General features: G+C 39.1%; 1 protein-coding gene across 1 annotated transcript in view; it reads left to right on the top strand.

Annotated features, from left to right (window-relative positions):
- The window catches only part of Cdk8 (cyclin-dependent kinase 8), a 164,503-nt gene extending 159,495 nt beyond the window's left edge, over positions 1–5,008 (top strand). The window contains exon 10 of the mRNA XM_067138108.2: positions 4,171–5,008. Coding sequence (XP_066994209.1) covers positions 4,171–4,434 — 264 coding nt within the window. The 3' untranslated portion in view covers positions 4,435–5,008. The remainder of the gene's footprint in view (positions 1–4,170) is intronic.
- Positions 5,009–17,656: the final 12,648 nt, after the last annotated feature.

Below are 17,656 nucleotides of genomic sequence, written 5' to 3'. Positions count from 1 at the left end.
GTTCCATTAGTTGCAATCTCAACACATGGTCAATGTTAAATACTGATGAATTTTATTAACTAAGGTATGTAACGTCCATTAATAACACCAGTAGAAATTCTGATGGAAAATCTGAATTGAATCCAAGATTATAATTAATTAATTATTATTATTATTTATTTCCAACCCTATCTGTGTAGTATTTACTTTATCATCACACTATCGTGTTTACAAATTAGTGTATTCCACTAAATAATTCTCACTGTAATTATGACACATTTCCAATTAATTAACTAACAAATTAATTATTATCATCGTTACTCGTTATCTCCGAAGTTCAAGCTAATTATGCCATTTGTGGACATTAAATTTATACTTGCATGGCATTTAAAGTTTCAAATCAGTTTGAAAATATTTTGGAAATTTTAATATAAATGCATTGAAAATTTTCTCATAACCACGTGTGAGTTAGTTAAGGGTTAATTTATAAATTGCTTGCCTTTACTGGAAATGAACTCGGCGATCTTTCGTTTAAATCTTTGGTAAGTGCAAATTAAATCCTGGCCTGGTCTTACTCGACGTTATTCTCAGCAAATTGTTCCTTAAAATACGCTAAACAAGTCATCATGGTGGCAAAACAACGTTGAAATAATCTGTGCCATTGCGATAAACGCACGACCAGATTAAAATATACTGAATAATTGAAAACAAGAAAATGTTCCTAATTACAACACACTCACATACACATACCACATTCACACAAGGTAATGCGTATTTTTATATACACAATATTTACAACGAATCCTGCCATTATGAATTAATTAATTATTTTAGCGTGGTCACGTCAATAATATCCGGAGGATGAACTCGTGTCTGGTAATATTCTCAATTCAATTAGTGGCTAGTGATTGAACTTGTGGTATCACTTGAAATGAAATACTCATTAAACAGCAACGGAGATCCATCTTAATTTCTGAAATTGACTTGAAGATTCTAATAGAATTCCATAATCATCACCATCACATGGGTTACAAGTCGCAAGTGTAGCGTTCGTGAGCCTTAATCACATTATTATTACTCCCTATTTATGAAATGTATTCAACGTGTGCTCCACTTTATTATAAATCACATTGTGCTCCCAAAGACACAAGCAACAAATCATTCGATAATAAATTATTCAATTAATATCCTGCAGGACTGCCAATATTCCAGGCGCATCATGAACTGAGCACATTAAATATCACATATAAGGAATCTAAGACAATTTATAGCCCACGACTGTTTATTTATATTCTTAACCCGTTCTTTTATTTAAATTTATTATTATTGTTAGTGATTATTAGATCTATCAGTACTCCTGAAATGTTGTGAAATTAGATGACTCGATCCTAAAGAATGCAAGTGAACTTAAAATGACACTAAATTCGACCCTATATCACAAATTTTACATATCACTCCAATCAAGATATTTCCAATATCACACGTAAGCAAATGAAGTTTATCGCGTGGTCAGTGATTTTTAAATATGTCTAAATCCTACATATGAGAACTCATTCAAAGACAGACTACACCAGCTAATCTAATAGATTTCAAATTTCAGTCACACACACGTAACTCAAGTACCATGACACCTCAAGAAATGAAAATGAAAGTAACTCAATCTACTACAACAACTAATAGAACTATGATTTAGAGAAGAAAGATCATCTAGTTTTACAAAGTTGAGAAAGATATCAAACAGTTAAACTGGTACTCAAGTTTAGCTGAAGTTCGATTCCAGGTTGAGGTTCGTCATTCCGGCATTTTCCCGTCAGTCACCTGCTCCAACCAGAAATGCCTTACATGCTTAGCAGGTCATGGAGACATGGCAGTAGGCGTCCCACGATGAAATTATGCTGCACATTGTAGGGGAAGAATCTATCTTGAAGTACACGGCGATTCGCTGGGATGAGTTTCGCCACGTGCCAGTAATGTAAGCTGTAACTAATGCAACAGATATTAGAATGTGCACACACGCTGGAATATTTAATGTTCTCGTGGAGAAATAAACTTAACTTGGATAACTAATGTTGAAGTTCACTCCATAAGATTTTATAGTAAAACTGCACTAAATTAGCAGAGCGGATGTCTGCCTGCATGGCTGAATTTTTCCCACGTGGTCCCGATGAATATTTTCACCAGCAGAGTAGCGTAGACCAGAGTTGAGTAGAGTAGAGATTGATTTACTGCGAACATGACGTTTTATAGTTTTCGCTCAGGGCTGTGCTTTTTTTTTTAGATACGATCATTGGTTCACGGGGTCATTGTAATTGGTCGTGACTGTTTCTAGAAGCTTGCCTGCTTGCAGCGCAGGTTGACATGCGCGTGCCTCACTTGGTGACACTGGCTTGTCACGTAATTTACCCTTCACTCAATTGAACACAGATCAATACATTGTCCCTCTGAATGACAGAAAAAACCAGTTTGGTGCGCACACACAGCTTTCCAAATGATGAATACAACTCCCAGCGAACAATAAAACTTTAAATGTCGACCTGTCGTAAATAATCCAACGATAGCCAAATTTGAAGGGGACAAAACAGTTTGCTGATCCGTCGGTAGAAACTTGGTGATATGGAGCACAGTGTTTAGTTCCATTAGAATGAAGACGATTGATAAATATATGTTAAACATGAGTGAGGGTTCCAGTAAAATGATAGTGAGTTTGTCTTGTTGGCTAACAATTCTTGATAAAAAAGTAGGCGGAATATCTGATAGTGATTTCATAAGTGGAATGTGCAGTGGAGAGCCATTCTCGCCTACTCAAGAACGGCTAGCTCAGCGTGTATAGACTTTTTTTTTTTTTTAACAAGAATTGTTAACATCATCTCGCCAACAAGACGAACTGAATACCATTTTACTGGAACCCTCACTCATGTTTAACATGTTTATCAATCGTCTTCATTCTACTGGAACTAAACATTGTGCTCCATATCACCAAGTTTCTACCGATGCATTGGCGAACTGTATGTCAACACAGCATCATCACGTTAAGAAGGACTCTATTACCAATTTTTTTGAACTATCTCATGTGTACAATATTTTAATTTTCACTTTTAACAGTATTCAAGTGTTGTGCTCAGAACATTCCAGCACATTCTTAAACATTTTAACTGACGCATTCGGCAGTCTGAATTATTTTTAATGTGGTTTTGTCCTTGTCCCTAGTGCTTAATCTTAAAACTTTTCAGCTGATGATGTCTACAAGATAGATGAAATATATTCTGTGAGTTTTGAAATGTTATTTAAATAATTAAATTTTTTTTAAAATTATTATTGTAAAGGTGGAACATTTGACCATACCTTTTAAGTACCAATACTATATTTCGGAGTTACAGTAGTTGTAATATTACAGTGCCCTCTTTTAGTAATAATTCTACAGAATCATTTTCCACAAGGTTGTTGAAATTTTGTGTGCTTTTAGTACCATTAATTTTTAGCATAGATGTAGTTTCTGGATTTGCTCATTTCTTTGAAGAGTGCTTTACTTTATTTTATGATCACAGATAAACTTGTGCATTAAGTTGCATTAAATATTTTGGTTATTGGTGTTTATTATTACCATATTATTTTTTGTAAACATTTTAACCAGCATTATTTGCTGTTACAGGCCTATTATTATTATTATTATTATTATTATTATTATTATTATTATTATTATTATTATTAACAGAGGTTCTTATAACTTAGATTTTTGTGCAATTTGTGAGTACTGAGTGAGAAGGAAAGAATTAATTAATATATGCTCCAGGAGGTGGGTGTGACATAAAATGTTTGCAGAGGACTGGCCTAAGACATAAATTTCAGTGTATATTTAGGAGCTTCTTGTGAGTACAATCAAAAGCAAAAATATAGAAATGAGTGCAAGAGGGTTTGAAATTTGCCGTCTTCACAAAGACTGTTTTTCTGCATCTTCAGCCACCTAACGAGATCGTGTATGACGAACCGGAGATTGTCTCTGTACTGAAGTGTTTTCAAGTTTGTCCTTTTTCCCCCTCTTCTGTTGCTTCCTCTTCTCACACTGACCTGTAATTGTGTATATCCTATTGTGTGTTCCTGTTAATTTTCCTTTCCATATATGATTTGAATTGTTAATTGTTTATTCCTTTCCGTTACTTATACAAATAAATGAATTGATCTTTATAATTCCAGGGTAATCAGGGTAACCAGAATGACCAGGGCAATCATAATCACAACCATGGACCCAATGCGAAGCGGGTCCGTCTAGCACCGTCTCATGGTGTCAATCCAAACCAGCAGCAGCAACAGCAGCAGCAACAACAGCAGCAACAACAGACCGAGTTCCACCAAATGCAGCAACAACAGCAGCAACAACAACAACTCGCTCAGCAAAACATGATCTATACCGCAACCACAAATACTCAAGCTACACCTAACTTTGGCCAGAGATTCTGAGGTCCTCTTGTTCCTCTCTCAGTGGTGTTAAGTCACCATTGCAGCAAATCTTCTGTTGCTCCTCCTGCCTTGGTGCCTTTGTCTGAGGTTTTGAGTCATTATTGTAGAATGAAAGTGGTTGGTAACCCTCTTGAAGATTCAGATTTGGATTAAATATTCCACCCACAGAGTGTCCTTGTTCAAAGAGTATAGCTGTAAGGTGGCTTTGATTTTTAGTTGAGACGAAATTTAGTTAGCAGTCATCTTTCTTGTAATGACTGTTCTTCCAAGGAATGCTAAATTTTGAATACCAAGTTACAGTTTGGTTGTACTGAAATGATCTTGGAAAAAGAACAGGAACCTGATTAAGAAGTTATTTCACTGTGAGTTCGCACTTTCTTTCAAAAAATGACTTGATTTCAGAATTATGAAATATACAACAGTGCTTCTGTATAAAGATTGGGATTTATTTTAGTGATAGTCTATATTGTATATAAGGTTTGGTTTAAATTGTGTATGAGTGTAGAGCACTTGCAAAAGTGTTCTCGCTGCATTGTATATGAATAAATTTTGAATTGACAGGAAAGTGAATGAATTTGAAGTACGTTTTATTAATGAAGGTGACTGAAATGTCTATTAAACATTAATGATGAAATGACAAGGAGTGGTTAATCTTTCTATGGTATACTGTACATTGCATTTCATTGTAATGTGTGTTTCATAATAATATAAATTGTTACGGTTTATTGTTGATGTATCTTCATTTCTGCTCGTTACACCAGTTTAGGTAATCAAATTATACCATTGAAACACCAGCTTCATCACACACATCCATTTATTACGAGCTGTTGACTACAACTGAGCATCACACACACCAAGCAGTTCAAACGTTCAACGAACAAAGCAAGCGAAGATAAACCACTCGGCTAAAATTATATGAGTTACCAACACATAACCTCAATGTTGTTTTCCTTAAGATATGTACAAGATATGATACATGACATTTTATTTTTATGAGAAAACCACAACATTCCAACACTCCCCCCTTTTCTCAAAAAAATAAAATATTACACTTCAGTCAGTTATCCTCTCATTGCAAACCTATAAGCTTATACAAACTCTTAAGTTTGTTGCTTGATAAATTCTTTCTGAACAAGTCTGCAGCATTTCTCTCTGATGATACATATACAAACTCAATGAACCCCTTTTCTACTAGCTCTCTACATACATGGTACACGATGTCAATATGTTTTGACCTTTCACTCACATTATCGTTTTTACTCAATTCAATTGCTGCTGCATTGTCAGCAAAAACTTTACAAACTATATCCATAAAGCTTTACAGACATAGCCTAGCTCTGATAGCAAATCTTTAATCCAAGTTACTTCTCGAGATACCTCTGCCATTGCTATGTATTCATCATCCATTGTAGATCTAGCAATACAACTCTGTTTCTTACTATACCATGATACTGCTCCCCCTGCCACTGTGGTTACATACCCACTAACTGATCTTCTAGACTCAGTATCTCCTCCCCAATCTGCATCACAGAACACTTGTACTGACTCCTCACAATTTTTGAAACACAACTTTAAATCTCTAGTACCACTTAGATATCTCATGATATGCTTCACTTTCCAATCTTTAATCTCTAGGTTTTTGACAATTTTGACTAACTTTACTTACTGCAAATGCAATGTCAGGTCTAGTATTATTTGACAAATGTAGCAAACTTCCTTCTGCACTGCGATAAATGGTACAATCAAATTCCTGCTCAGCATTTTCAGCTGCTGAATACCCACTTGGTAAAATAGTCTTACTCGGTATACAGTCGCTCATGGAAAAATCGGCAAGTAATTTGTCAATGTACAAACTTTGACTCAACATAACCCCTTCTTTTGTCTGTTCTATTTTTATTGACAGTAAGTTTGTTGCTTTCCCTACATCTTTAATCTCTAACTCATCTGCCAACCTTATTTTAACCAACTTAACAACCTCTTTGTCACCTATTGCAATTATGTCGTCGACATACAAGCCAATAATACAACACTCCTTTACATACACACATGGTTCTTTGACACATTTCTTAAAATCTAGTCTTCTAATTATAGTATCAACACAAGCATTCCTGTCTTTACTCAAATTACATAGTCCATAGATGTTTTTCTTCAATTTACATACATAGTTTTGGACATCTTTTTCTACGAACAATTCTGGTTGTTCCATGTATACAGTACAACTGATTTCACTGTTTAAGTAAGCATTAGTTACATCTAGATGTTCTACCGTCCAACCTTTACGTACTGCAATACCTATTAACAGTCTCATTGTTTTCCTCTTTATAACAGGACTAAATGTTTCATCATAACTAAAGGCCTTATTACACTAGGCCGCCAGGTGGCGCTGCTCGTCATTGGGCATTGCTTGTTATGGAGCTTATTAGATTAGGGCAGCCGGTGGTGTCACCACAAACTGGCTGCTGTCTGGTTGCCATGCCCTGCGACCGCCTTGGCAGCCACGGGTGGCGGAGAGTCGTGGCGGGGCATTGTATCATACCGAGCTTATTACAATGGACAGCCAAGTGGCGCAACCAATCGTGCCACCACTCGGTTTCACCACCACGTGGTCAGTCTACTGTGCAATAGTGATGGGAGAACATGTCGGACAACAAGTATACGTATATGCTCCTCCTTGTACTTTTGATGAAGAAGAGAAAGCGAAGGGAGCGGAAGAGGGTTGTACTATGCAGTACTCTTTTTGATGAACTGTGTTCAGACGACAATAAATTTTTTAATTACTTAAGAATGTCTAAATTGTTTTTCTTTGAATTATTGTCGTTGATAAAGGTTAATATTACCGGGGAAGATATTAAAATGAGAAAGTGCATCACACCAGAAGAAAAGCTCGTCACTTTGAGGTAAGTAAAACGATCAATTGTATTTTCAGTTATTAACTTTATTGCATTAGGAAATATTAACTAGTTTGGAAACAGTAAATATTAACAGAATATTCATATTTTACTCCAATATTGCTTATTGAAGATTTACTTCTATTCCTCTTTCAGTCATATTACTGAATGCAATTTTGTATGTTAATACCAAACTTATCCTATTCTGTCAAAAGGATATTGATTCAAAATGTGACTAAAAGTAATAACATTTATTTCCAAAATATAATAAAAAAGACCAATTCTTTTATATGTTTATGTTGAGTGTTTGTATGTACAGTAAGTTATATATACTACACATTGAACAGCAAAGGTTCACTCATTTGAGTATCAGAATCTTCATTTGATGTGACTGAAGGGTCTGCAGATGGAGTAGATTGTAAGGGCATGTTTGCATCTTGGCGTTGTTGAAATTGAGTCTGGAAGAAATGAATTTGCGAGATCGTCAGCATATTGTTACAACCTAAGAGGGGGGAGCGGGGGATTATCGTAGGTGAAGAGCACATATAACAAAGGAGAAAGTGGAGAACCTAAATAGCACAGTGACCGCTGAAGTGAAAACGTACTAAATATCATAAATATAGTTAGTATAATCTGATTGGTGTTTTAATTTTGTTTCCCTACATCTAAAACCACGCGAATTGTTGTCAAAAGGAAACATTAACGGCCGCTAGTTTAAAAATTGATATTTTTTTTTTTTTTACCTTTTTTCCCAATTACTAACTTGTTAAGAGAATCATACATAACAAATTTCATTTCTGTAGTTGAGAAAGATGGAGAAAAGCCTTCACAAGAATGACAAAGTTTCAGTTAGAGTTTGATGTATAAAGAAACTTTCTGTTTAACGACATTACTTAAGAATAATATAAAGTTTAATTACTTAGTGACGTTATTCCGCTTAGCCAAGGACTGATGCTCGATATCAGGTAGGAATGTACGAATGATTTCATTCCAAGCATTCAGTTTTACTTCCTTGTTACTATAAGCTTCATAACTGGCGTCCCAAATGGCGGGTTGTTGTTCAACAGCACAAATTAAATCTTCTGTATTCACTTTGTTGTCCAATAACTTCTGGCACTCTTTCAGGGATTCTTCTTCTTCTTCCTGCTTCTTGCTTTTCCCCTTTGTCTTGTCTACACTCTCACTTCCACTAATTTCCAGAGTGACAATCTGCAGTTCACTATTCAGGTAAATAAACCAATATGCAGAGGAAAGTGTGAGAAAAAGAAAGACCAGACTTTCCTGCCTGGAAGAAATACCAAACTATTGTAGGACTGAGCGACGGGTTATTGGCGGCGCCACCGGCTGCCCTGCACGTGTCGCCAACTGAGTCACCAACTGAGTCACCTGGCGGCCTAGTGTAATAGGAGCCTAAGGTTAATCTGTCTCTTAAAACCTTGAGCAACCAACCTGGCCTTATATTTCTGAATGTTACCCTTACTGTTATATTTCAGTGAAAACACCCATTTGGAACTAATTACCTTGATATTTTCTGGTCTTTTTACAATTTCCTAAACATCCTTCTTTCTCATCTCATTGATCTCCACTTTCATGGGTTCCATCCAGTTAGCAGACTCTTGGCTTGACATAGCCTCCTCAACTGTTCTAGGTTTCACTACATTCACATGTCTAACTTCCATCACTGCCTTACAATCTGCACAAGTCTTACATTTCCTCTGTCTTATCGACCTTCTCAGATTATTCTCTGGCTCTTGTATTGCTATAGACTCAACCTCTAGTTGTTCCTCTCCGGTCGTTGACTCAACAGCCAATGTTTCCTCTCTGTCCTCCTCTGTGTCTAACTCGGTCCCTAATTTTATCTCTGGATCTTCAGTGCACCGTATGTCAAAGTATGTTTCACTACCCTCTGCCTTTGGTACATTTATCTCTTGTATGATATCAATTCCAGGACTTTTCACCTTAAAGGGAAATATATGCTTCTCACATACCACACTTCTCCTCACTATTACCTTTTTCCTTTCAAAACTACATAATCTATATCCATCTTTAGTACCTGCCTCGTACCCTATCATAACGCATGACTCCGCTCTGGGATCCAACTTCCTGCTGTCTGCCCTCACAGCCCACGCCTGACATCCAAATACTTTCTGTCTACCTATTTCTTCCTGATCCAGCTTCCTATTGAACCACAGTTCATACGGTATCTGAAAATTTTTTGCTGAGGATGGGCACCTATTTCTTGAATACACTTGCAGTCATTACCGCTTCTCCCCAGAATTCCTTTGGTAACCCAGACTGGATCAATAGATGTCTAACAGTATCAAACATCATTCTATTCTGACTTTCTGCTAATCCATTTTGTTGTGGAATGTACGGTGCAGACCTCCTGTGAGTAATACCCCATTTTTGCATTTGTTTGAAACCTGCTACATGTATACTCTTTACCATTGTCAGATTGCACAACCTTAATTCCTACACCATGTAACTTCTCTGCCTTTGCCTGATACCTGTTAAACACCTCCAACATTTTATCCTTGGTTTTCACACATACAGCCACATATCTGGAGTATTCGTCAATCATTGTCACAATATATTGAGCTTTCCCAAGTGATGGTGGACTAATTTTTCCAATTACATCAGTGTGCACAACATCAAGTGGTTTTTCTCCCTTACGCTCACAAGACTTAGATACTCCCTTGTTACTTAGTTTCCCCTGAATGCATACAGAACAAGTATTAATATCATTACTCCTTTTCAATTCTAACATAGGCAATTTAAACAATGCTTCAGAATGTGCATGTCCATATCTCTCATGCCACAACCTAACCTCCCCAACACATTTAAATGCTACATTGTTATTACATTCTTGATCTATCATTTGGTCACAATCACTCACAGCTACAATATAATTTCTTCCCTCTATGTGTACTACATATACATCATTTCTCCTGTTTGCAATAAACAATATTTCATCTCCATTCTTATCTACAACCAATGCTTTCTCACCTGCAAATCCTACTTTGAAACCTTTGGTGGTTAACTTACCAACTGATATTAAATTTGCACCTAAGTTTGGTACATACTGTAACCGTTACTTCAGCGGCTACAACAAACACAGTAAAGGGAGGAAAGGAAGTGCAATCACACGGTACCTAAGACACTACATACACAAGAAAACAGCTGATGAACTATTCGGAACTCCGCCGATAACAACACTGGTAAATATCAGTAGGGGCAACTTGACGATAAAAACCCAGGAACGTAAAAGGAACTGGGAACCTACCAAGGGCATGGAGATGGCTTAGGTTGCAGATTCTGGAAAATCAACCCTGATCCTTGATTTTCAAAATATATTATTTAGCAAAATATTATTTACAAAGGACTTTACCAGCGAATTCCGAACAATTTCAGTCATACCGAACTCGTGAACTACATGTTCCTAGAGACACACAAATTGGACGTTCCTTGACAATAGCTTCCTATAAGTTCAAAGAGTCAAGCAAATACCATATATCTAATTACAACCCAAGTAGTACAATACAATTTAGAGTGAAGTTAAACGTACCTTTCAAAATATCTGAACAACATAATTGAACACGTCAAGTGACACGGAACTACTAGAGGCAAAACCTCAAGGTAAATACATAAAACTAAAATTTACATCTGTAGTGAAACAAGGAAAGGGGAATACCTCGGAAACAAGCAGGCAAGCCCAGCTGAAAAGCTAAGGCATCTGAAATAATTGAGTGGCGAGTCTGGGCGAGGTTAGAGCAAACTCCCATATGAAAAAGCAAACTAACATTAAGTGAAATTTAAGGTGGAACAGAAATCGAGAGTGCTTACCCCGAAGTGGCCCATCCCAGTAGCGAGACGACATCTAAACTTCGGACAGTCAAGTGACAGAGGATAGACAGACAGACAGACCATGAAAAGCTGCCTCCCTCTCTTTAAAAAGGAAACCCTGGCCTTGGAGTAGCCAATCAGAATGCAGGAGCCCGCCTTTCGCCACCCAAATTCACCAATCACAACTCCTACTTCAGTCACGAAGTATAAATAATTTTCTCGAATACACACGATAGCGAATCTTCCATTTCCAGAACAGTCAGAACATACTTTCTAGAATACATAACTAACAAAGGCCAATACACCCTGTTCAAAAATTCAAGGTACAACTTTCTGGATAGTTCCAGTAAATATAGAAATGAAATCTAGTTGTTACAAATACCATATGTTACCAAAATATTTACACTGTACAGGTTAGGTAGTTACATGTAATACAAATAAAATATTTTATCACCACACTTCAGGTCATACAGTAAGTACTACTTAACAAGGTTTACAAATAAAACTTCAATAAACGCTTTCCACTTCCAATATATTCTACACCTGTGACATCTTCCTTTCCCTGAAAGTCGAGCCGTGCTCGACCCTAAACATAATATAGTGGGGAGAAAGGCGATCAATTTAGAAAACGTTCTCACTATAGTATAGATACTAAAGATACATGACCCTAATAATCACAATTTTCTAGAAGTTGACTTTCTAACAATAAACAAAACAAACTGTCACATAATTTTCAAAAATAATAAAGGTGTTCCAGGATCCACCTATTCAATAAATACCACAGAAATGTCCACATGGAGAGTCACACTACACTTCAAAATGCCTTTTGAACCTTTTTACAATTGCTTTGACTATTTCTACTCTGTCCACCAAAGGCTGTACACTCATTCCTTCTACCCACTGTTAGTCATCCGGAACCTTCTCGCTTTCTTATAAGACAGCGTTCAAAACCTCCTTTTTAGCCAGTTATGGACTAAGTATCTTGCACCTCTTGCACCACCTTTTCACACCAGTCACAGCACAGCTAGGCCACAGGTTCTCTCTGATGATGTGGCTGCCGACACAGCCGTTTGCCGCCAGCCTCCATTCAATTTCAGTCCAAATCAGGGTGCTAGGTAAGTTGCAGTCCAGTGGTATCTTGCACCAAATAAGCAGGTGGGTAAGACACCGGCCAGTCAGACTGCCTCCATTAGGATGTTCATCACAGGATTGTGGTGCCGGACGGTAGCGCCCAAGGCACACAGTGTACCTCCCAACTTGGCACTTCAGGTTGCCGTCAGAAGAAGCTGGTCACTGCACCACTGTAATATAAACAAACCGCAGCAGACAGGGGAATACTTGAGGCAAAATTATGCTGCTGGGCTCAAAGATCTTGCGTAGAGTCACCCAATGGGTGGCTTAATGAGTATGCAGTAGGGGCTCTCCCTTGTACACCAGGGATCTTAGGGCACCCAACTCCGGAGTAAGCACTATAATCATTCATTTGACAAGTTTACGGTGAGGGTGAAAGGAAACTACAGGAGTTTACCCTAAACCTGAAAGTAAGGGGAATAAATTCCAAGCAGTGACCCTAAACTAAAACCTACCTAACTTATAATACTAAATCCATTACAGTAAAGGATACCTAAAGTATTTACCTACACAATTACAACTACTTACAACAAAACTTAATATTACCTTATAATAAACTCTTACAAATAGCTTACAACTAAATCTACATGGTCACCAACAATAGTATTTACCCCTCCCTACCTGACTTAAGGTACCTTGACCTGGAAGAGGTTGACTCTGCTGATCCTTTTCCTTTTGGGTGCCCTTGAGAAAAGGATGGAGTACAGGTTAGGTTAGGACTAACGTTAGCCTGCAACGTTACGGGCGCAGACAACCTCATTTGTGAAAGGTTCTCACAAATCTGAGAGACCATCGGGGCATTAACCTGTTGTGTAGGGGTTATGCAACCTAAAATAGCACTTGATACCGGTGATGCTAAGACGGGGGTGGTTTTGCACCATAGCATCAGAACCGGGCTGATGAACAATAGAGGGCAGACACTGAGCCACAACAGAATTACCAGATACCACAGGAAAATTTGTACGGGTACCGACATGCAAAGGAGATAGATCATTTGAATGACTTACAGTTCCAAACAACGAAACAGAAGATCCCAGGGCAGCATTAGTCACCTCAGACTCCTGAATAACACCAGCACTAGGTGTCAGATTGCACACTTGAGCAGCAACAGATGCATCACCAGAGTTAACCCTTTCACACATTTCAGGTGGGATGGACACTTGAACTTCAGAAACTGTGTTATTCAACTTATTGCCTTCAAGCAAACCACTGATTCTGTCGAGAATTCTCGAAAACTGTACTAGTAGGGCTTGACATTCCTGCCGCTCAACTTCCGGCAATTCGAGAGACAACAAATCCTTAATTCTGTCCAGGTAATGTAATAACTGCCCTTTAACCCGCGCTCATTGGCCATGCGAGGGCTCAGAAGCACAAAAGGACACAAGAATGGCGTTAAATTCAGCGAACCTATCTTTAACCACAGCCAAAGACCCATGCAACTCGTCCGTAGTTTGAGAGACTGTTTCAACAGGCTAGTGTCGTCTCTGACATTGCCTGTTGAATTAATTTTTCGGATACGAAGTTTCATACACGAGCTCTGCTTTTCTCAAATGGAAAGGATTGGGAACAGTGCGAGCCATTCTGACTGGTAGAAACAAGATTTCAAGCGATATACGAATACGATATACGAATCACAACTTTTACGGTGTTTCTACCTGTCAGGATGGCTCATGCTGTTCCTAATCCTTTCCATTTAAGAAAGGCAGAACTGATTTACGAGTTAAAAATTCGCAAAATTAATTCGACAGGGAATGTCAGAGATGGCACTAGCCTGTTGAAGCAGTCCCTTGACCTACCTATAACCATACCTGAGTTAACTACAGACGAGTTGCGTGAGTCTTTGGCCGTGATTGAAGATAGGTTACCTGAATTTAACGCCATTCTTGTGTCCTTTAGTGCTTCTAAGCCCTTGCATGGCCAATTAGCGCGGGTTAAGGGGCAGTTATTACATTATTTGGACAGGATTAAGGATGTGTTGTCTATGGAATTGCCGGAAGTTGAGCGGCAGAAATGTCAAATCTTATTAGAACATTTTTCCAAAGTTTTCGACAGAATCAGTGGTTTCCTTGAAGGTAATAAGTAAAATAACACCGTTTCTCAAATTTAAGTGTCGACCCCATCTGGAATGAGTGACAGTGTTAATTGTGGCGAGGCATCTGTTGCTGCTCAAGTGTGCGATCTGACACCTAGTGCTGGTGTTGGGCCTATTCAGGAGTCTGAGGTGACTAATGCTGCCCTGGGATCTTCTGTTTCGTTGTCTGGACCTAGGACACCTGTAAGTCATTCTGATGATACATCTCTTTTGCATGTTGGTAACCGTAGAAGTTTTCCTATGATTCCTGCTACTTCTGTTGAAGCTCAGTGTTTACCTTCTATTCCTAATCAACCCGGTTCTGATTCAATGGTGCAAAACCACCCACCTGTCCTAGCGCCACCCGTATCGAGTTGCATAACCTCTACACAACCGGTTAATGCCCAAATGGTCTCTCAGATTAGTGATAACCTTTCTCAAATTAGGTTGTCTGCGCCCGTAACATTGCAGGATAACGTTAATCCTAACCTATCCTGTACTCCGTCCTTTTCACAAGGGCAGCCGAATCAAAGGCACAAGGCTTTGCTAAACCCTCTGGACTATTCTAAGCCTTCCCAAGCACCCTCTACACCTGTCTTCCCCCAGAGTTTCTCCAATCTGCCTCACCCGTTGACCACTGTGTTTAGGGGTATCTCTAAATTTTCAGCTAACTCCGTTGATGAAGTTATTTCCTTCCTTCGCTTTCTAACCGAGTTCAAGGATCAGGCAATAGTGTATAATCTCAGTAACGATAACGTATTTCAAATTCTATACCCACATGTCTCTGGAGCTCTTTCTGAGCACATTGTCCGGGCCATTACTGAAAGATGGTCAGTAGATCAATTTCATGCCCATGTTCTTGAATATTTCATTCCTGCTCGTGCCTTGTCTGCATTAGTGCAGAAGCACTATTTTAGAGTACAACATTTTAATGAGTCGCTATCTGAGTATGTTCAAGACATTAAGCTCCAAGCTAAGATTTTCCGGCTCCACTATTCAGAGGCTCAGATGGTTGCCAACATAGTTGAAGGTCTCGCCCCGAACTATAGATCATATCTGGCTCTTTCACCCCGACCTGCAACTTTCGCCCAGTTGGAAGCAATTACAGTATCCGCTGAAGGCATTCGATATGCTGACCAGCTACGCCTGGCATTAGCCCCACCTCCTATAACCGTACCCCCTACTCAGGATTCTAAAACCACCCCGTCACCTGCTTCCAACTCGCGTAATCCCCGTTCATGTTTCAATTGTGGCTCCACGGCTCATCTCAGGCGGGATTGTCCCAAGGCCGGGACATTAGGCAATAGGAAACCTGCGATGGGTGGAGGCTCTTCTACCAATACTTCTTGCCGTAACTATGGATCAATTAGGCATTTCTCTAGGCAGTGCCCACGGAACACTTCTGGCTCTGGACCGCCAGGCCGTAGTAGTGCTAGATGACTAACCGCCTGTTCTGATGACAAATCCCAAAGCATGGCTTCTTGTCTTGTCGATCATGACTGTACCTTGGTTGATTTACTTTATTCTGAGGCTAATGATTGCTCCCAGTCTGACTCTGGTCTTCATTTCTTACAATCTTGTAGGATTTCTGCCATACCTTCTTGTAAACTACCATATTTATGCATAGAGGTAAATAATGAACCTGTCTGTGCATTACTAGACTCTGGGAGTAGTGTCACCTTGATGAGTGAGACCTGGTATGATTCTATGAAAACTGTTTGCAAGCTACATACATTACAACCCGTGTCCTTAACCTGCCATACTGCTAATTCCAATTCATTGAATATTGTAGGATCACTAGAGGTCAAGATTAGAGTCCGTGATTTCACCTGGAAAATGCCAGTACTAGTGGTAAAAGATTTATCCTGCCAATTCATATTGGGTGCAAACGTTATTGCTAAAACAGGCATGATTTTGGACCTCCAGTTCAACAGATTCCATTTTAAATTTTGTGCAAGAACATTTGAGCTGTGTGATCGTACCCCTATTCTGCCTTGCCATGTTAACGCTGTTCCCGAAGATTCTGATGAACCCAAGGCTTTTGATTTTAATCACTTACCCGAAGAGCAGGCCAATCAACTTAGGAAACTGCGATAAGTTCCCTGATGTCTTCACCGACAGGTTAGGCGTCACCAATGTATTGGAATACAAAATTGAGGTTACAGATAACATACCTGTTCGCTCTCCTCCATACCGGTTGTCACCTCCCAAAATGAAAACCCTGAAGGCTATCATTGATCAAATGCTCGCTGATGGAGTGATACGGCCTTCCAAGTCAGCCTATTCTTCTCCAATGTTTCTGGTTCCCAAACCACAAGGTGGTTATCGGCCTGTAGTGGACTATCGGATGTTGAACCATAAGGTAGTCCTCCAATCTGTCCCACTTCCTGATTTGAACTCTTGTTTTTCTTGGTTCGCTAATGCAAAAATTTTCACCACTTTCGATTTAAATCAGGCTTGTTACCAGATACCCCTTGCCGAAGAATCCAAGCATCTCGCTGCATTTGCAACCGATTGGAACCTATATGAATTCGAACGCGTCCCTTTTGGCCTAGCAACTGGAGCGGCCGTCCTTACACGGTTACTAGATTATGTCTTATCGGACATTAAGTTCAAGTTTGTTTATAATTACCTTGACGATCTCGTAATTTTTAGCGAAACCTTCGAGGAACACCTACTCCATCTCAACGAAGTGCTGGAAAGACTGCGTAAAGCAGGTCTAACCCTCAAGGCATCCAAGGTTTCCTTCGCACAACCCCAGATGTCCTTCTTAGGAAATATCGTGTCGGGGAGGGGTGTCTCAATCAATCAGTCTCGTACTGCCACCATCCAGAATTTTCCCCCTCCAAAGGACGTCAAGGCTGTAGCCAGATTCATTGGCATGGTGAATTTCTTTCGCAAGTTTATTCCTAATTTTGCTGAACGTGCAGCTCCATTAAATGATTTGAGAAGAAAGGATGCCAAATTTGTGTGGGGTGATGCCCAACGCGAAGCCTTCATGGACTTGAAATCTGCTTTATGTAACGCCCCTGTACTGGCTATGCCAGACTTTTCTAAATGCTTCATTCTTCAGACTGACGCCTCTTCCTCAGGCATATCCGGAGTTCTTCTACAGGAATTTCAAGAAGGGCGTCGTCCTATTTCTTATGCTTCCCGTGCCCTGAATCCTGCTGAGCGCAATTATTCCATTTATGAGTTGGAAGCCCTGGCTGTTGTCTTCTCTTTAGAACGCTTGAGAATGTACCTGGAACATCTCCCTTTCGATCTGGAAACTGACAATCAGGCGTTG

The sequence above is a fragment of the Anabrus simplex genome, chromosome 1 (assembly GCF_040414725.1).
Source record: "Anabrus simplex isolate iqAnaSimp1 chromosome 1, ASM4041472v1, whole genome shotgun sequence".
In the NCBI taxonomy this organism is placed as follows: domain Eukaryota; kingdom Metazoa; phylum Arthropoda; class Insecta; order Orthoptera; family Tettigoniidae; genus Anabrus; species Anabrus simplex.
Note: the sequence above shows the minus strand (reverse complement) of the source record. Positions and strands in the feature narration are given on the sequence as shown.